This window comes from Typopeltis vanoorti, chromosome 15 (assembly GCF_054136105.1).
Source record: "Typopeltis vanoorti isolate ZY-2024b chromosome 15, IOZ_Tvanoo_1.0, whole genome shotgun sequence".
Lineage (NCBI taxonomy): Eukaryota > Metazoa > Arthropoda > Arachnida > Uropygi > Thelyphonidae > Typopeltis > Typopeltis vanoorti.
Window position 1 is genome coordinate 58,967,318 of NC_143563.1, and position 19,896 is coordinate 58,987,213.

At 33.9% G+C, this 19,896-nt stretch overlaps 1 protein-coding gene and 1 non-coding gene across 4 annotated transcripts in view; both read right to left on the reverse strand.

The window, feature by feature from the left end:
• Positions 1 to 3,540: 3,540 nt before the first annotated feature.
• On the reverse strand, positions 3,541 to 3,848 carry LOC150098789 (signal recognition particle RNA). Its single transcript, XR_016549557.1, has one exon.
• Positions 3,849 to 6,777: 2,929 nt separating this feature from the next.
• LOC150098790 (nuclear transcription factor Y subunit alpha-like) overlaps positions 6,778 to 19,896 on the reverse strand; it is a 162,907-nt gene continuing 149,788 nt past the window's right edge. The window contains exons 9-10 of one of the 3 annotated variants that reach the window (XM_090405101.1): positions 15,527 to 15,589; positions 6,781 to 7,292 (exon numbers count right to left, since the gene is read on the reverse strand). In XM_090405101.1, coding sequence (XP_090261227.1) covers positions 15,578 to 15,589 — 12 coding nt within the window. In that variant the 3' untranslated portion in view covers positions 6,781 to 7,292; positions 15,527 to 15,577. Of the gene's footprint in view, positions 7,293 to 15,526; positions 15,590 to 19,896 lie in introns of all 3 variants that reach the window. The other 2 variants (XM_090405100.1, XM_090405099.1) reach the window with 2 other exon arrangements.

Sequence of the window (19,896 nt, forward strand, 5' to 3'; positions counted from 1 at the left end):
ACACCAATCAATTCACCACAATGTCCAAAACATTCATCAGTGAGATTGGATAATCTTGATTTCAATAGCAAAATGCAGCTCTGACCTATTTTCCATTAAAAAAATAAAAAATTCCTTCTCTTCCAGCCTTTCTTTTGGCAACACCTAACTTTCCATGTATGATGAGATTTATCTTCTTAAGATAACACTAACTAAAATCTCTCCTGGGACAGACATTTTACAAAGATTGATTTCTCTGTGGCTTTAGGTGCACTTTTTTTTTTTTTTTTTTTTTTGCAAGGCATGACTTTTAACTTTCCAAACATCTTTAAACTTAATACAAATCTCAAATCCATCTAATTGAATATTGCTCTTACTTCCAGGGATGTGACCCTAATGATGCTGGACTATGTATAGAAAAGGGCAGTTAGACTAATTAATATCCCCCTCTTGCTAATTCGCTTCACTGACTTTCTTACATGTACTTAGTTTCCACTGCATCTTCTACAGCCACTGTTTATCAGAATTAGCATCAATAATATCACCCCTCCCCCATCAAGTCTGTTTAAGCACATGCAACAACTAATCAACACATTCTCAGTGCACCAAATTCACAGACCAAACTTTTCTTTGATCTTTTCCACTGTTGTCCTCTGGAAGAGTCTGCAATCTTGTTTCCTAAAAAATGCAATTCACAGTTCGTTGAGGTAAATGTGAACAAGTTCTTTCTTGCTCATCCACAGTACTAGTGTACTATAAGTTAATCAACCTCTCATGGATGATTCCCCACAAAAATAAAATACTGTCTATCCCTCCAAGTTGATTTTGGGAGGGATGGACTGCCAGCATACATCTCTTCCTCTGGAAGAATGTTTAATGCATCAGCAAAAATATAAGTTCTTATGTTAACTTAGATTCCACTGTTAAGGAAGTTATCAATTTTTTTTCTATGGAGGTGCCTCATTGTGCTTTGTTGCCATGATCTTTTTGACAAGTGGATTCTCATTTAGTGGAATTATTTTCAGAGTTATTTCAGGAGTGAGACTATAACATGTTGGATGATTAAAGCACACCAGAAAAAAACACTTACAATCCTCAAGTTCACATATATGCTGAAATTGTCAGATATATTTAGGTTTGTGCAGGGCTGGCTGGTTTGCAGGACCTCAGGAAAAAGTTATTAGTCCCTTGTATTTGCAGACACCTTTTATCATTGCTGGTACCAGCAACGATAAAAGGACAAAGAATCAATATAAATTGAATTAAAATATTTTCCATATCAATACATCTCTGAAACATCAAAAATCCTATTATCAAATTTTCTTAGAAATTTGAAAGTGCAGGGCCCTCCCTCTGAGCGTGGGGCCTCGGGCTGAAGCCCAAAAAAAAAAAAAAAAAAAACGATGTCTGAGGCAGACGTGGGTGTTTGTGTCACTTTTGATATTTTCTTTACTTCCACTTTCTTGGCATTGGAGGATTGCAAGGCAGTCCTCATCTTGCAACCTTATCTTTGGCATGCTCTCAAGTCTGGATGAACTTCCTGACAGTTGATGCAGTTTTGTTGCTGAGCAATAGTCATGTTGTTTCCTAGCATATCAAGCACAGAAAGTTTGAGCATGCTTGTATTTCTGCCATTTAAAGCATCTCTGTGAATTAAGAATGTAGAGCCTAACAGAACAGTTGAGATAACCTGCTTTTACACATGCTGGATATTATACCTGTTGCTTCTTGATCTATAAGCTATCTCTATGGAAAACTGGAACCCTTCGTGATATTTAGAGTAATTCAGTGTTTCCTAAGGTCTTACTGTAATTGGTATATTCTCCCATCATTGATGCTGCTTAGAGTAGTTTTTCGAAGTGTTGCCGATGTTTCCAAAAAGAATATCTTCAGAATGTAGATATTTTTTTTTTTTTTTTTTTTTTTTTTAACAATTTGGGTAGATCCTGACAATCCTTCTAAACCCTTTTGAATAAAGATACATGACATTTTCCTTATTTGCCTGGATGATGAGAAACATTAGTGTATTTATATGCATGTTCTATTTATATTTTTATTCTATTATCAAATGTGCTTACAATATCTAGTTAGTAGCCATCACAGGGCTCAAACTAAGTAATTTGAGAATGTAGGATTCATGCCCAAATGTATTTTAGCTTGGTACCAGAGATTCTTATCCACCATGGAACCATACATGGATGCCAATTATCTATCAAGCAATAAATGCACTTAAAGCATAATGCCAGAATTATTCCAGCCAACCTAGGATGGTCTGGCTAGGAACAGCTGTCTAATGAGCTTCCCTGCAACAGTCAACACGCCTCCTTCCCCATGTTCCAGCAAGCTTTGGCTTTATACTTATCTCTGAAACATGGGGAAGGAGACTTATTGTAATATTGTTGACTCCTGCAGGCAGGCAAGCCCACCAGTTGCCTGTTTTTGACCAGGCCATCGCATTTTGCAAAGCAGCACAAGACTACTGGACCTTTCTGTCTGGGATCCACATGGGCTGCAGATATTTTTATTTGTAAAAAGGACCTCACCTCTAGTGTATTTTTTTATTTCTAAACTTGAAAGAAATTTTCATAACCTAAACTTGAGAGATGAAATTGTTGAACTTTCCAACGACGTTTTCACAGCATTGAACTGCTGGTTTGTTTTCAAGCACCCTTCACCTCACCACCACATTACTTACCATGTCAAGCAGTAGTGTGCTTGTGCAAATATTGTATTTCCAAAGAGGAAATTGAATTACTGAACGAGAGAAAGAACAGCTAATGCATTCTTTAGAACACAGAATGAGACATTCTAGAATGGAGTTGGAAGTTTTAGGGGAGTTTTAAGGAATTTCTTAAGCTGGAAAGGTGGATAAGAGTGTTATGAGGGGGAAACAAATTGTTATCCCAAAATTAACAGATGAATTTCCTTTACATGAAGTTGTGACAGATAAAAGCATATTCCAGATATGAACTTTTTGTCTTTAAGGATAATGATGAAGCATCCACAAGGAAACTGGCAATGTTAAAATTATCTTCATATTCTAAAGAAGTAGGAAAGGAACTGCTAGTGCAAAGATATGAAAGAAATATGTTCTTTTTTTTTAAAGAAAGATTGTGCATTTTTTTTTTTTTTGTTTTAAAGGAAAAACAAGTATGATTTAAGAAATTTATATTTTATGGCCATTACAGATAGCTGAAAAAACTATGTTATAAGTTGAAAGTTTGTGTATTCTCACAAAATCCAGTGATTTCAAAGATGAGAAATCTTATGTAATGTTTATGTCCTTTAACTATGTTAAACGTGTAGGCCTTTATTCTCTTTAGGAGATAATTTATTTAAAATGAAATATTGTATATAGCTCTTGCAAAACAAACATTTTACACACACCATTTACAATAATGCGAAAAATCTACACTAACATTATTTGTAGATAAATATATTTGTGAATTTCCTATCTCTCATTCAATATCTTAATTTATCATAATAACAATATCCTGGGTACGAATCTGTGGTATTAACCAACTCTTATAATAAAAAGAAGTGGAAACACTATGGAGTCAAAAAGAACTGGATCCAATTTCATCAAGCTGGCTGTCACTCAACACCTATTCAGAGATGCGATCTCACTACTGCACAATGTTGATGCTTTTACCTGCCACATGACTGCCCTAGGCCAGTTCACTTCTTTTTAATTAACCTCGTTACTCTGAGCTCTCTCGAAGTCAATATACTGAAGCCATAGTGCTTCAGTATTCTGATATTTGCATCTAATCAACACAGGAATGCTGGAAAACAGGACTCCAGTCCTCAAACTATCTATCAGTTCAAGCTTCCAAGCAACTGGATTATAGGAGACCACAACTCCCAGCAATTTTATAGATATGTCTATAAAATTTGATCAACACTTTAAGCATTGATATTATTTATTTACTACAATATTATCTAGTACTTGGTTCACACACCATACTAATATTAAGACACTACAGATTTGCAACCTTTTTTTTTTTTTTTTTTGGTGGAATTGACCTTAAAAAAAGGTTCAAGGACTTTGTGAAATTACAAAACTCACTGTAGTTGGTTAAACTTGATGTTGTAGACCAGACAGCATGTTACATCTTTCCTTGAAACCAACATTTTTATGTAATAATTAATGTTATAGTTTGAGATTCCTATATAGCTCTGATGTTTACATCCACGGTGCTAGGCTGGCCAAAGAAAGATTGTTATAGTTCACTTCTTTTTAATTAACTTTGTTACTCTGAGCGCTCTCGAAGTCAATATACTGAAGCCATAGTGCTTCAATATTCTGATATTTGCATCTAATCAACACAGGAATGCTGCAAAACAGGACTCCAGTCCTCAAACTATCTATCAGTTCAAGCTTACAGATGCTGGATATTATACCTGTTGCTCCTTGATCTGTAAGCTATGAACTTATCTCTATGGAAAACTGGAACCCTTTGTGATATCTAGAGTAATTCAGTGTTTCATAAGGTCTTACTGTAATTGGTATGTTCCCCCATCCGATTATAGTTGCCAATAAGAACAACCATTTCTAAGCCTTTCTTTAATTGGTTCCCAAGTCAGTGAATTTTGACAAAGACAAGGAGGAAGGGTTTCCCCCTCCAGTAAACTTGAGTATTTTAAACCTCGCATCTGATAAAAATCGACTATAGATATCAGCACTTGTCTGGCATTCTCTGTCCTATAAAGCTTTGATTCATTGAAAGCTTGGGCTCACTATCAGTGAAGGCTTGAATGATTGAGACTTGCTGCCCATCGAAAATAGCACAGTTAAAGAAGTTCTATCTACTCCCTTTGGGGAATAAAAGGTGTTAGAGGATTTATTTATTTGATTATTATTATTTTATGTGGTTCCACGAAAGGTTATTAGTAAATCTATAGTACATGTGAACTGTAGGTGGGCTAAGGATCCCCCCCCCCACCCTATTTGTATCAATTTTATATATTTATTTGCAATTTTTTTTTGTTTTATTTTTACATAGTCTAGAAACTCTAGAGACCAAACATGGAACTTTTGAGCCACTTCAGGCTTCCAATAAGTGGGATGGTGGCAATGCAATTCATCTTCCTACTACAGACAATCACAAACATCCAATGCTCACAATGGGATTCAAGCCCGCAATCTGCTGGTTGGAGAGCAGGTTGCGGGCTTGAATTCGGCAAACCAGGCCAGCAAATAACTGTCCAATTTATGAGAGCACATACCCAGCCTACAGTGTTCATTTTGCATTATATGGGTATTTTATCTACAGGTATATTTGTGGAGAATATATTTTTTATTTATTTTTTGAACTTGACTATAATTCCCAAAAATCTGTCAATTTCATTGCTAACAAACTATCAGAAAGTCTTATTTTCTATCGTAAGTTCATCCATAAATTAAACCATTAGCAACCATTCATAAGTATTTGCATATTAAATAACATATGCATTCACTATGAATAGATATATTTAATATGCAAATAAGCATAAACAGGCTGGCAATAATTACTTTTCAGAGTATATTTACTGAAAAACTGATATGCTGTTTCACATGATTTGAGATATTTATGTTTGAACACAAACAGTAGAAATTTTAAGGTATTTTGTATATTTGTGAATAGCATATATTGATATTTTTACAAAATATCATTTAATTTAATGAAATGAGTAATAAGAAAAATTCACATCTCTAAGAACAGGGTCTATGAAAGAATTTATCTACAACAGCGGATAAAGTGCTCTTGTAGCAAAAAATTAAACAAAATACTTTGTACAAAAGCATCTTATACCTTATTATGCCATTTCATTCAAACATCAAGCAAGAAATTGGAAAGCTAAAGAAGTATTTTTAAAAAAAAGTTATAACAGCAATTTATTTTCCAACGTTGAACAGTATAACTGAACTGTTTACTTTTAAGTAAACATAAAATATGATTGAATTGTTTTATTTCATGTGCAAAGTGATGGACATTTTTATAGATTTTTAAATTAAATAACAAAATCAAGATGATAAAGTTTTATATGTACAATAATAATAAATACATGATGAGAGTATAAATACTGTATAATTTCTGTTAAAAAAATAAGTATGAAGGCATAAAATGAGAGAATGACAAAGCTGCAAAAATAATCTAATACTAATATTAATGGAAAACAAACTGCCTTAAATGTAGAATATAAATTCAAACTGGAGTTGTATGGATAGCTGAATGAGTGATTCTACAGTTAAAAAAAAAAAATTCACAAATGCAATCATTTATAAAAAATACAATTATAAAAGATGGCTCTTCAAATTTTCACCTCAATAATTTTGAGGTTTGTTTTACATGTCATTATTAAAATTGCGAGAACACTTTTTTAACTGGTAGGCAGATGGGTCAATAGTATGATTTCATTTGAAAATATGTCAAGCTACTACTAAAGATAATTTAAGCAGGTTGGTTTTACATAGTTACTTTATAGTAATGTTCCGAAATATATTTTACTCATTCAAAATGAAAAACTATCACTCTCAAATCAAAATGACCTTAAATGGAATATAACAAAAAAAAAAAATCATGTAACTATTTTGAGAATTTTAAGGTTAGAATTAGCATTTTAAACTTTACTATATTATCTAAAAAAAAAGAATCTTATCACATGAATACATTCTCTAAAAAATGATTCAATTTATTATACATTCAGTGTTATACTAACATTTCAAATAAACTTAATGACCAATTTGAAATAATTGCTTCACATGAATTTTTATTCAAAAAAAAAATCCTGTTTGTTAATTATTACATGTACAAAATATTCTAGAACAATTATTTAAAAAAAAATTCTGCACTTCAATACAATCTAGTAGACAAGTTCTTTAATCCTTTGAATACAGATCATATTAACTTTTTTTAAAAAAAAGAAGTGTGCAATGAAAGATTTCATGTTCTTTTATATATATATATATATATATATATATATATATTATATATATATATATTACAAAAGGAATGGTAATATCAAATAAAACCGAAAGATGGAGCAGCTGCAATATTTATCATAGTTCATCTTCTTTTGAGTCCAAGAGAACAATAAAACCTCTTTCTTGCAACTAAATTCTCTTTTTCTGAGATCTGCTGATGATGATGACTGGAAGTGAGTTTTAAGGCCAGATGTACTCTTGATGTCAACCACAGATAGGCTGTGGAAATAAAGTGACAGTGATATGCATAAATGCAATCGGATTGAATCCCTGTCCCTCACAAAATCAGTTTGTGCCTTTTGAGAGCTGGAGCATACAGCTACTTGATCACCTTAAAGTAGATGGGCTGAAATAATAATGTTCTTCATTAAAAAAAAAAAAAGCAAACATATAAATTTATATTTTCAATAATAAGGAAATTGACATATTGTATATTATTATATGGGCATCTCCATAGAATATGAAGACTCAATGAACCATTTACTCATAGAGTGCTTATCATACCACTTTTTAAAATCATTCACTGACAAAGCAATCGTGACTAACTCTGGCATCCCATTACTATTAACTTTTGATTCATTTTTTCTTCTTTTCTATTGCTTTTCTTTAGAGTTACTAATAGACACCTAATAATAACATACAGTCTGGTTTGGAACAATATCTTTAGAGCAGTACCAAGTAATTTGTAGAAAAAAGATAAAGAATGAAATGTGTCAATAATCATGATAGATTAAATTCAGACTTTACAACAAACACAAATTAAAAAAGGACTCTTTATTAGTAATTTCTTCCTTTTTCTTGCTTGCACAAATTTGATTTTGTAGGAAAAGGAATGGGATGCCATTCCTCTCCAAGCAAAAAAAATCTATTCCCTCATCTTTGATGACTACTCTTACACAATTTTCATGGGTGATCTGAAAAATTTCTGCTACATCAGTCCTATAAAACTCCTTCAGTAACTTAAGTTTTTATACCATACTTCCTCTTATTAACTAATGACTAATTTTTGTACACAACAGATCTTTATGGAGCATGCCAAAGACCTGTCACCATCCTGATCATTCACCTCTGGATCCACTCCACCATTTCTTCATCCCAAAAACTAGGCGATCGGATCTGTGCATGATAATTCAGATGTGACCATATCAAAGTTATAAAGAGGGACAATACCCTTTGTATCTCTGCTTATCTATGTGTTCTTTAAATCCAAGTAATCTAATGAGCTATTCTGCCTACTTTTGCAATCTGCTCTCTGATGTTCAACTCCCTATCTACTATCACCCTCAAATTCCTATTCCCAGATTTATTAATGCAGTACACAACTTGTAATTGTTTCATCTCAAAGTATATGACCTTACACTTTGCTATTATTAAACAGACAACTATTATCTGCTGCACACACACAATCAGTCTATTTAAGTCATTTACGTCACCTTTATTAACTATTGCACTATTCAACTTTGCATCATCAGCAAATAACTCAATATTTCTCCTCATTAATCACACACATTAAATCACAAATTAAACTGAATTAGTGCATACAAAGAATCCTGTGGCACTTTGCTGGTCACCCACCTGCTTGATTCCTTCTATTTGATTTGTTAATGTAAAGGACTTCTATACAATGTCCTGGAAAATGCCTCTGCAAAAGGTAGCAGTATCATTATGATACCATATACTATTTTATTATAAAAAGCAAGTACAGTACTCATACAAGAGACCTATCCTTCACAAAACTGTGCTATTCCTGATTATTCACATCCATCCATTTCTGAATTTTTCTTTCCAAATACCTTTCCAACTTCTCCAATACTTTAACCACTACTCCTGAGATAATGGTCAGTTTTAATTTGGTACATCTGTCTTGGAACCTTTTTTTTTTATCCAATGGAACTATACACTCTTGGGTGTTTACCAGAGCTGAGATTTAAACTGAAAATCCTATTATTAAGCCCTGTTATATATATATATATATATATATATATATAATCAAACTGAGGATTGATATGTCAAATTGCTTGTGAAACCGAAGAAACTACCACTGAAACATCTGTTTTGCTATGTGAGACATATGAGTAGTCCTATCAATCTTTTGCATTTGATGGCACAAGAAGTATTTAGAAGGAAGAAAAGATAGAAAATAATAATTTTAGTTTAATCCTTTATCCAAGTGTGATGTTAGCTTGGTCCACCTTTGCTACGAGTTGCCCGGTGTTGTACTACCTTACTTCAGTCCTGAAGATATTTTCAGGTGCAAACTTTGTTTACTCACACTTGGATAAAGGATTAAACTAAATTTATTATAGTCTAACCAAGTGAAAAATAAACTTTCAAAAAGATAGAAAAGATGATGAATAATCTGACCATCCAGTAATAATCTATGGAAATCTAATGAAACTGTGGAAAAGGCAACAAACTTCTATAAGAACAAAGTTATTTAGACATAAGAATAATAGCAGAGGGGCTCAATATGGACAAAGAAATTTTAAGATAAATTTTAACAACAAATTTGAGCATGAAAAAAGTAGGTGCAAAAATAAACCAAACACTGAAGATTTTGACTTGCCAGTTTAATTGAGAAACAAATAACTTGAACTTACTCACATAACATATTGTCTAGTGAAAATATTTCCTTTTCTGATCTGACAAACAGTCTTACCAAATGTCATCAGGGAGAATGCTTCAAGGCCTGGATGGTTTGTATGTTGCAGCAGTAGCTTTATACTTCAGAAATTAGTTTGAACTGGATATATATAAATATAATGATTACAATAACAAAGCACACTTTTGAAATCAGTCATTACTAATTAGCTAAATATTATATGTTTATCTATTTTTGAATGCACTTCATTTATGTTCAAGGTCAATCTTTCTTACCATAAATAGTAACATACACAAAATAGCCAAGAATTTTATAATCTGAAAGCAGTATGTACATGGTATATTTCACTGATTTCTTTTTTTTAATATATTCCTGTTAGTCACATGAGAGCCATTTTCATCAATGTCTAAATGTTAAAAATTGCATATAGGTTGTACACAGGGTTAAGCAAAAGATGGTAGCAGTAAAGCCCAACAACAACAGAGTATGCAGGACAGATGTCCAGCATGATTAAATCCAATAATGCCATCAAGTGTTGTAGCTGCATTGCATAAAAATAGACGATTCAGCATACAAGCTTCTTGTAAACTGAACCAGCCTTTTTTCTGCACAATGTGCCTTCCTTCAGTAAAACAGTTCCTCAATCTATAAAAATACATTGAAAGTTCAGACCAGCACCTCACTACTATTGACCAAACCTTTTCCTACAAAATCAAATCTGTGCAAGCAAGAAAAAGGAAGAAATTACTAATAAAGAAGTCCTTTTTTAATTTGTGTTTGTTGTAAAGTCTGAATTTAATCTATCATGATTGTTGACACATTTCATTCATCTTTTTTCTACAAATTACTTGGTACTGCTCTAAAGATATTATTCCAAACCAGACTGTATGTTATTATTAGGTGTCTATTAGTAACTCTAAAGAAAAGCAATAGAGAAGAAGAAACAAATTATGGCATGATGGAGCAATTTTCGTAATTCATACTTGTAGAAACTTAAATAATTAATGTATAGATTTTTTTTCTCTCGTAATGTTTGTTGGTAGTTCTCCCATTTATGCACCCGAAGAAGTCTTCTAAGAAGATGAAACTAGTCGTGCAGTTTACTTAAATTATAACAGTATTTCTATTTTTTATCTCTTGACTTACAGTCATTTAATCTGTTTCAAAAATATATATATGTACACTATTGTAATTTAAATAAACTGCACAACTAGTTTTGTCTTCTTAGAAGATGACACTAGTTGTGCAGTCTGATCTACCAATTTGTAGGAAACATTTTAGAAAACATGTACTTAATAAACTCCAGGATGAGACAAGAATAGCTGCTCAACATCTAAAAGAAGAAGGATAAACTCAATTTAAAAAAAAAACTGAAGATGGGGACCATCAAAATAAGGAGTATTAATGGAAAGGAAATCAATCGTGCAGAAGAATTGGAAAAGTATCACATGGACATAATTGGCATTGAGATAAATAAGACAAAACATGTGAGATCTTACTAAATAATAAGTAAAGGATGCTATATTCAGGCAATAATGATCAAGGAAAGGAAGGAGTAGCAACACCATTCAACACCAAAGATGAAGATAAACTTCTTGATAAACCTATTGTCCCACAGAAAGTTCTTCTAATGACTTGAAAAATTCCTTAGAACTTTTCAAGTCATTAGAACAAGCAGTTGACAAACAAAAAAGAGAAAAAGTGGTCCGTGTTGGAGCAGCAGAGTAGGAAATAATGATAAGTATTTACTGGACTTCTTCTCAGAACATGGACTAGTCATTACTAATACCATGTTTCAACATAAAGATGTGCACAAGTTCATGTGTGTGAAGAGAAGACACAAGAAATAAGAAAAACCTCATTGACAACATCTTTGTTAGTTCAGGATACAAGAGTGTACAGAAGATCTGAAATTGGAAGTGACCATTATTTAGTGCTATGCAGGATAAAAATGAATGTCACATTGAAAAGAACAGTATGTAAGAAAGTTTTAAAAAGAATTAAAGTTGAGCAGCTTTTACAGGTAAACTATAGACTCAACTGTACAAATATTATTGAAGGAAAAATGAAACAGATTGAAAACCAGAAAACTTGGATCTCAGTAGTAAATTCTAAAGAAGACATTGACTGATTCAGCTATAGAGGTATGTAGAAAAATAAGAGCGCCCTATGGCAGAAATAATTAATAAGCGAGTTATAACTTCGTTTTCCTGGAGCTAAAATTAAGAATATAAAAGAAGCAATTCAAAAACACAAAAGAAAACTAAATGAAATCTTAATTGTAGTAGATATTAACAACTTAACTAGCAATAAGTTCAGTATGAGAGAGGATATGAAAGGGTTGTTGGAAGAGGTGAGAATGAAGAGTGAGAAAATGAATATTGTCAGTATTTTACCTTGATATGATAAAAATGAATTAAGAAGAAAGGCTATGATGGCAAATGATTCCATGCATAGGCTGTGTAGAAGGAATGGACGCGAGTTTTTGGATGTGTATAAGAGGAACGGCCTACACCTGAATGTGTTTGGTATCAGGAGTCTAGAGAATCTAATAACTGGTATGAGACCTAACACAGAGAGTCAGCAAAACTAAATTATAAAGGGAGGAATGGTGAGAATGTGAGTGTAAGAGTGACAATGTTATATAACTGTGTTAATGATGGGAATGGACTTGATGAAAATGTTAACAAGGAGAGAACGATTTCAACTTTGTGTTCATCCGATTCAGACTCATCAAACGTGTGAGAGGATATCTACATGTATCAGACACTAGAGAAGAATAGAGATCTGCAAGTTGCCCAACTGCATCATGAAGACTGCAGACAAGAGCATACAGGTAGATTATGATTATTATGTTTGTACAGGAATGCTAGGATTATCAGAAACAAAGGGGTAGAGTTTGTTGCTTTAGTCAATACGTTAGGACTTCAGATTGTAGTTGTGAGACCTAGCTATCAAAATCAGACATGCTAACTGGTATTGAGTGTAAAGAGTACACTATTTTTATAAAGGATGGAGAGGAGGGGGGGGGGGTGCTGCTATGATATCGGATGACTTGAATTCAGTTAGAGTTGATTCCTATGATTGTGGTACTACTACTAACAGTGAGTTTGAAGCCATTTTTGTGATGTGGAATCTAACATAGCAGGGCACTATTGCAAATCTAGTGGATCGGTTGCTAGTGATGAAGAAATGCATCACCAAATAGAAAAGATGAGCGTGAAAAGAATGATCATAATGGGAAACTTGAATTATCCAAATATTGATTGGGTAGTAGTAAAATCTCAGTAAAGAAGAATTAAAGTGCATTTATTGAGCTGCAGCATGTGACAGAAGGAACTCGAGATCAAAGAGCGTTAGATTTGATTATAGTGTCAGAAGGCGTTTCAGTTAAAGACATAACTATTCTGCCTCTGGTCAATGACCGTGATCATGTGGTATCAATTGGGATGTGACTAAGTTTATGAATGTTCCATTCAGAAAAGGTTACATGTTGAACTACAAAGCAGGAAATTATGACCAACTGAAGAATATACTGAGTTCACTGGAATGGGATTGGTGATGAAGAAATGCATCACCAAAAAGGGATTGTGGAATATTGATTATGAAGACAGATTGAGAATGTGAAGAGTGCAGACACTAGCAAACAGGAGAAAGAGGGGTGATATGATTGAGACTTACAAACTTCTGAAAGGGTCATACAGGATTTCAATTGATGGAATATTTTAATTTATGGAGGTTGGGGAAAGAACAGGAGGACATCCTTGGAAGCTGAGAATGAATGGTGCTAAGAAGGGGGGGTGAGGGGTAGATTTTTTCCTCATAGGGTGGTGCGTGATTGGAATGGATTGCCACTGGATGTTGTGAGTGCAAGCAGTGTGAATGAATTCAAGAATAAGTATGATAGCTAGTGCCATGTAGTATGTGGCCTCCCTTGATGAGTTCCTGACTCCCTGGAGGTCTCTCTTAATAATAATAATTATAGAAAATATATATCAGGAAGGTGACAAAATGTTCTGGAGGCTAGGAAAAAAGCTTAGAAATGAAGGGAAGAGTACTGTAATAGAAATCAAAGATGATAAAGGTGACATGAAAACTGAAGATAAGGATTTCCCAGATGTCTGAAGTAATTACACTGAAAGACTGTTAAACAAATCAAGCAATGACCTAGAAACTTTTCAAGAGGAATGCAAAGAGGAGTACATATCAATACTTGAAGTAGAAACCATCAAAAAACTTGAAATGTGGAAAGGCAGCTGGAGTAGATGATATTCAACCAGAAATGTTAAAGTATCATCGTCATCAAATTCCTGACATGTACCCTCAAGGGATGTACAAATGCTAAAGTATGGGGGTATAAAAGTTTTGCAGTAGCTAGACTGCATAATTCAAAGGACCTGGTAGTAGAGCTCTCATCATACCCAAGGGAATAAAGCTGAAACGTGAATATACTTCATTGAAGTGTTTCAGGTAAGATTTATTCAAGCATTCTTGAAAAGAGGTTGAGAAAGATTGTTGAAGAAAAACTTGAAGAACATTGGTTCAGACCATATAGAGATTATCAAGATCGAACTTTCAGTTTAAGACAAATAGTTGAGAAATCATGGGAATATGACAATGATCTTTACTTAAGTTTTGTAGATGTGGAAAAGGCACATGACAAGATGCCCAGAGAAAAGCTTTTCAAAACATTAAAATTATGGGGGTGAATGGAACATTATACAGAGCAATATATAGTCTATATTAAAATTAAAATTTTTCAGTGAGCAGTCAGAATCAAAGGAAATACAGGAAGATGGTTTGATGTAAAATCAGGGTTAAGACAGGGATGCACATTACCTCAACTCTTATTCATCATCTATATGGATCAGATTATGAAAGAAAGTGACATTAGGCCTGATATTAGAATTGGAGATGTCAAACTTAGCGCTCTTTGCTTTATGCAGATGATGTTGTACTGCTAAACACCTATAGTGCAAGTCTCCAAGATTCTCTAACTAAATTGAATAACAACCATAACATATTTGGCATGAAAATTGGCAATAAGAAGACCAAAACTATGAAAATAGGCAAGAGCACAGAAAACTTCAGATGCATTCTGAATGGAGAGTCTATAGAACAAGTAAAATATTTCAGTTATTTAGGCACAGTTTTTAGTGAAGATGGCAAGTTAAATCTGGAAATACATAATAAAATAAGCAAAGCTGGTATGGTGGATAGCTATCTGAATAAATTTATATGGAATAAGAGAGAAATTAGCCAAAACACTATACTAGTAGTATATAAGACAGTATTGAAACCTGTTTTAAGTTATGTATCAGTTTTGGGTTCCACATAAGCACTTGATGAAAGACTAGAAACTCCAGATATGAGGGTTCTGAATAAAATTAGGTGAATGAACTGATGGAATCAATGGTAGAATCATAGTAAAAATGGACATATTAAAAAGGAGCTTGACATTATTAGCATTCAAGAATGTGTCAGCAGAACTAATTTAAGGTAGTATTTAAGTAATTTAAGGTGAGAATGGTTAGCAAAACAGGTGTTTGATGCCAAGATGGCAGGAAAGAGACCCAGAGAAAGACCAAGATGGATTGATTCAGTCAGAAGTGCCTCCTTAGAAGCATGAAGATTAATTTTAGATTAATTAATATTAGAAGATTAATAATAATGTAAACTTAATCATGTAGTGTTGTCATAGTGACGGGAACACCTCTTGAAGGTACATATCAGGAAATTGATGATGATGATGATGAGCTTTCCTTTATTTGGTTAAGAAAAATGGGAATTTTATCCTTTTTTATTCTTGCTCTTGTTAATGATTCTATAATATTTAATATTATGTTTTGCTTTAACTTCTATCAAAAAGCACCAATTTATTAAAAAACATTTTTTTTTTAAATTGTTATTTAAAAAATGATTACTTTTTATATAAAATTAGTTATTAAAGTGTAATATAAGAAATAAAAACTTCTAACCTTATCAAAAATTTTCAGCATTCTTTAATATTCTTTGCAGTAGGTTCAAGTTCATGGTGTTAACTATAAAAATAAATATTAAAAATCTGTATTAAATAACTGTAAAGAATCAAGCAATTTAACAGATAAAAAGGATATCTAATTATCATTATGATTTTTTTATTATTATACAGGTATCTCCATGGAGTCAGAAGATATTGCAGGAGATCCATTATTCATGCATTAGCTATTATTCTAACATTACCTATTACTTTTTCTCCTGAAACTCATTCATTAATGAAACACAAGTACTTCTGGCACCATCCTCCAAGCAAAAAATCTAGTCCTAACACTCTTGCTAACCACTCTGACATAATTTCTGTGTAACCCCTCATTCTCTCCCTTTGTACCATGTAATGGAAAAAGCCTCCAGTGTCATTCTCATAAAACCAGTTTAAATTTATATGCTTCTATTGTGTCTCCTTTTTTTCTTTGCCTACCAGCTAGTTTTTGAAACCAAAAGACCAGCAATATTTCTCAAAGAGAGCATTCCATAGACCTCCTACAAATTATGTCACTCACTTCTGGATCCCCTCCACCACTTTTCATCACCACAAAATCCGAATATCTAGATCTGCATGCAGTAGTTCAGATAGGGGGAAAATAACTTCTCTATTCCTTTTTTTAGTGTGTTCTTCAAATGCCACATAATTTGATGTGCTATTTTGGCTACCTTCACAATATGCCCTCTAAATGTCTGCAATTACCACCAATTCTCTGGCCTCATCAGTTTCCTGCATTTCAGTTCCATCAATATAGTAAACAGCTTGTGATATCTTTTTCCCAAAGTGCATTACCTTACACCTGGCCAAAAATAAACTGGCAGCAATTTAAGTCTTCCTGCAAGATCTCTACATCACATTCATTTACTATCACTCTTCCCAGTTTAGCATCATCAGCAAAAACAACTGAATACTTCCTATCAAATCATTTCCTATAACACTGATATACAAATTAAACAAGTACTAAGCCCTGAGGTATACAAGGCAATCACTTGCCTTCTCTTGGACTTGACTCCTCCATAAACCACTTCTGATATCTGTCCATCAGCCACCCTCTAATCCAAATCATCAGATTCATATCCATTCCCTTTTTGTTCCAGTTTATGCAACACAGTTCCATGTGGAATCTTGTCAAATGCTTTTGCAAAAGTTTAGCCATATCACCAAGTAGTCACTTCCCTCATCCAACTCTATTGTCACTTTATTATAAAAAGTAAGCAAATTACTAAGGTAAGACCTACCCTTCAAAAAATCATGTTGTCCCCTATAGGGTATCATATTCATATCCACCCATTCTTGAATTCTGTCTTCCACCAATAACGTAACCACAACTCATGAAATGTTGATTTTCCTATGATTTGCTACTTCTGTCATGGAGCCTCCTTTATGCAGTGGGACTATTTTGCCCTCTTTCCACTCCATTGGTGCCGTCCTAGTACTGATGCTTAAATTAAACAGCCTGGTCAGAGGAGTTGATAATCACTTTGCACATTCTTGTAATACACAGGCCAATATGCCATCTAATTGCATGGCTGTCTTCACATTCAAGTTCTGCAATATTTCAAGCACCTCCATTTCTTAAACCTTTATTCTCCCATCAGTCAAAATGTCACATCTGGCATTGCCATATACCACACCTTTGCAAAATTGCTCATATAGCAATTCAACTATTTGGATTTGCTTCTGTTACCTCCTCAACATCATCACTTTTTAAAGTCATCCTTCTATAGACAATCTCCCATGTACTTTTAACATAGTGGAAAAAAAAGTCTTTAGGATTTCTTTTGGCCTCACTCTTCTTACCTGTGCTTTGTACTGATTATAGGCATGCTGATCACCTTTTTCTTTATATTCCCTCCACAGCTTTTCCTTTGTCTGCAACTCCTGATTAATGATTCTATTCATCCATCTAACTCTTACCTGATTTATCCTTCTGACTCTGGGTATACATTCTCATACTGCTTTCTTCAAACACTCCTTGACCACTTCCCATTCACCACCAATATTTCTTCTCTGCAAATTTTTATGCTGTAGCACTGCTAAAAGCTGACTCCTCAGCTTGTTATAATCACCTGCTTTGCAATTACACATATATCCCTTCTTAACAGAAAATTTTGTATGTCTGGCAATCTCCCAGGTCAAGACAACATGATCACTTTCCCCAGCATGGCTAGATTGGGTGATTCTCTGATGCTATAATCAGATCCAGCACTCTCAAACCTTGTATCCCCTCCATTACATGCTGCCTCAGATAATTATTTCTCATCAGCTGTATAAATTCTGTTTCCATTCCTCCTCCCAATCTGTGGCCCCTTGACTGAAATTCCCCATAATAATTACTTGACCTGAACTCATTGTGCTAATTTGCCAATGCATGTCATATACATTCTCTGTTATACCCCCTACCCCGAATGGATTATCTTCTTGCTCAGTCTTCTCATGCCCGAGGACTCATGACCCTAGCCACAATGTCTCTTCTGCCTTTTGTTGCAGAAGCAGCCAACTCCAAAGTATGTCCGGTGATCTTTTTAATCTAGTCCAAGTATCTTGGTTTTGGGCATCCTCTTTTTCTTTGTCCTTCCATTTTGGCCTGGATGATAAATATTTCCAGGCTGTCATTTTCATGTCTTGAAATGTAAAAAAGAATTTGAGAATTCTTTCATTTACAATGTCACATAGCCATCTCTTGATTTTTAGTTGATTTATTATACTTTCATTAGACTTTTGGTCTGTCCAGGAGACTCAACATCCTTCTCCAGCACCACATCTTGAAGCTGTTTATCTTGTCCACATCTTTCTTGCTGAGTGTCCAAGATTCAGCACCATAAATGAAAATCGAAAACACCAAACTTTTGACCAGTCTTGATCTAGTAGTGATAGAAATGTTTGTCTTTCCATATTTTCGGCAATTGCACTATTGCTGACCTTGCAATGGTAATTTTTTTTTTTTTTTTTTTGGTTGACATAGACTCTTGGTGCTTATTAGAGCTCCAAGGTAAATGAATTCATCCACCTTCTCAAAGTCAATGTTGTGGGTGAAATTGTCATTTTCATCTATGGCCATGTATTTTGTTTTATCACGATTAATTCTTAAACCATATTTCAGGCTTTCCCATTCAACTCTTTTAATGAGAGACTCCAGTTCTCTTTTGCTGTTGGCAATAAGAACGGTATCATCAGCATATCTAAGATTATTTATCTTTTTGCCACCAACAACTGAGAAAACACTAGAAACCACTGTTAAGTGCTTTTCTCATAATATATTCTCCGTAAAGATTGTATAGATCAGGGGAGAGTATACATCCTTGTCTCACACCATTCTTGATGTTGAACATCTGATTCTTCTTGTAGAGTTGTTTTAAAAGGTGTGTCAAGTGTTCTGGAATGTCCATTTTACTTAGTATTTTCCACAGGATTTTAGGTATGGGAGAGATGGTTTATTTCAGTCTGTATGGTGTGAGATAGAGGTCAATAGTACAAAATATATTCTTGGTTGCTGCTACAGACCAGGAGGTTCACAGGAAGATGTAGAGGCCATGTATTGGCAGATTAGCATAATGAGTGCAGGCTGAACAATTATGGGAGACTTCAACTATGAGGACATAGATTGGAGGAGGAAAGGGCCATGGCAAGATGGAAGTGGAATTTATAAGTTGCTAAGGGATAATTACCTTAAGCAACATGTTATAGAGGGGACCAGGGATTTGAGAGTGCTGGATCAGAAGTAACAGCATTAGAAGATATATCCATAACAAAGGTTAAAATGCTGCTTTCAATCAGGGAGAGTTACCACCATTCAGTCTTGTTCTGGGAAGGTGCTAAACATGTGGAATTCTCTGTCAATAAAGGGTTTATATTGAACTATAAAGCTGGTAATTATGACAGACTTATGAGGCATCTTGGAGCAGTGCTAAGACTTGAGAAGATACAAGAAAAGAATGTCAGTGCATTGGTAGTAGTCAGGAGAATAAAGCAAGTGAGGATTAAGTGAATGAATAGAGATATAAAGCAAGAGCTCCAAAATGAGAAAATACTGTGGAGGGAATATAAAGAAAAAAGATGATCAGCAAACTCATGAGCAGTACAAAGTGCAAGCAAGAAAGGTGACCAGTATGGTAAGTAAAGGTAAGAAAGGCCAAATCAGATTATCAAAGAAAATTAGCTAAGCAGGCCAAAGTAAATTCAAAAGAGTTTTTTTATTATATAGCAAGTAAGAGGAAAAATAACCATGGTAAGATGACTTGAAACAATTTTGATGGCAGGAAGGTGACAGAGGCCAAAGAAATAATTAAGTTGCGGAGTGATAATTTTGCAATCCCCATCCAGGTG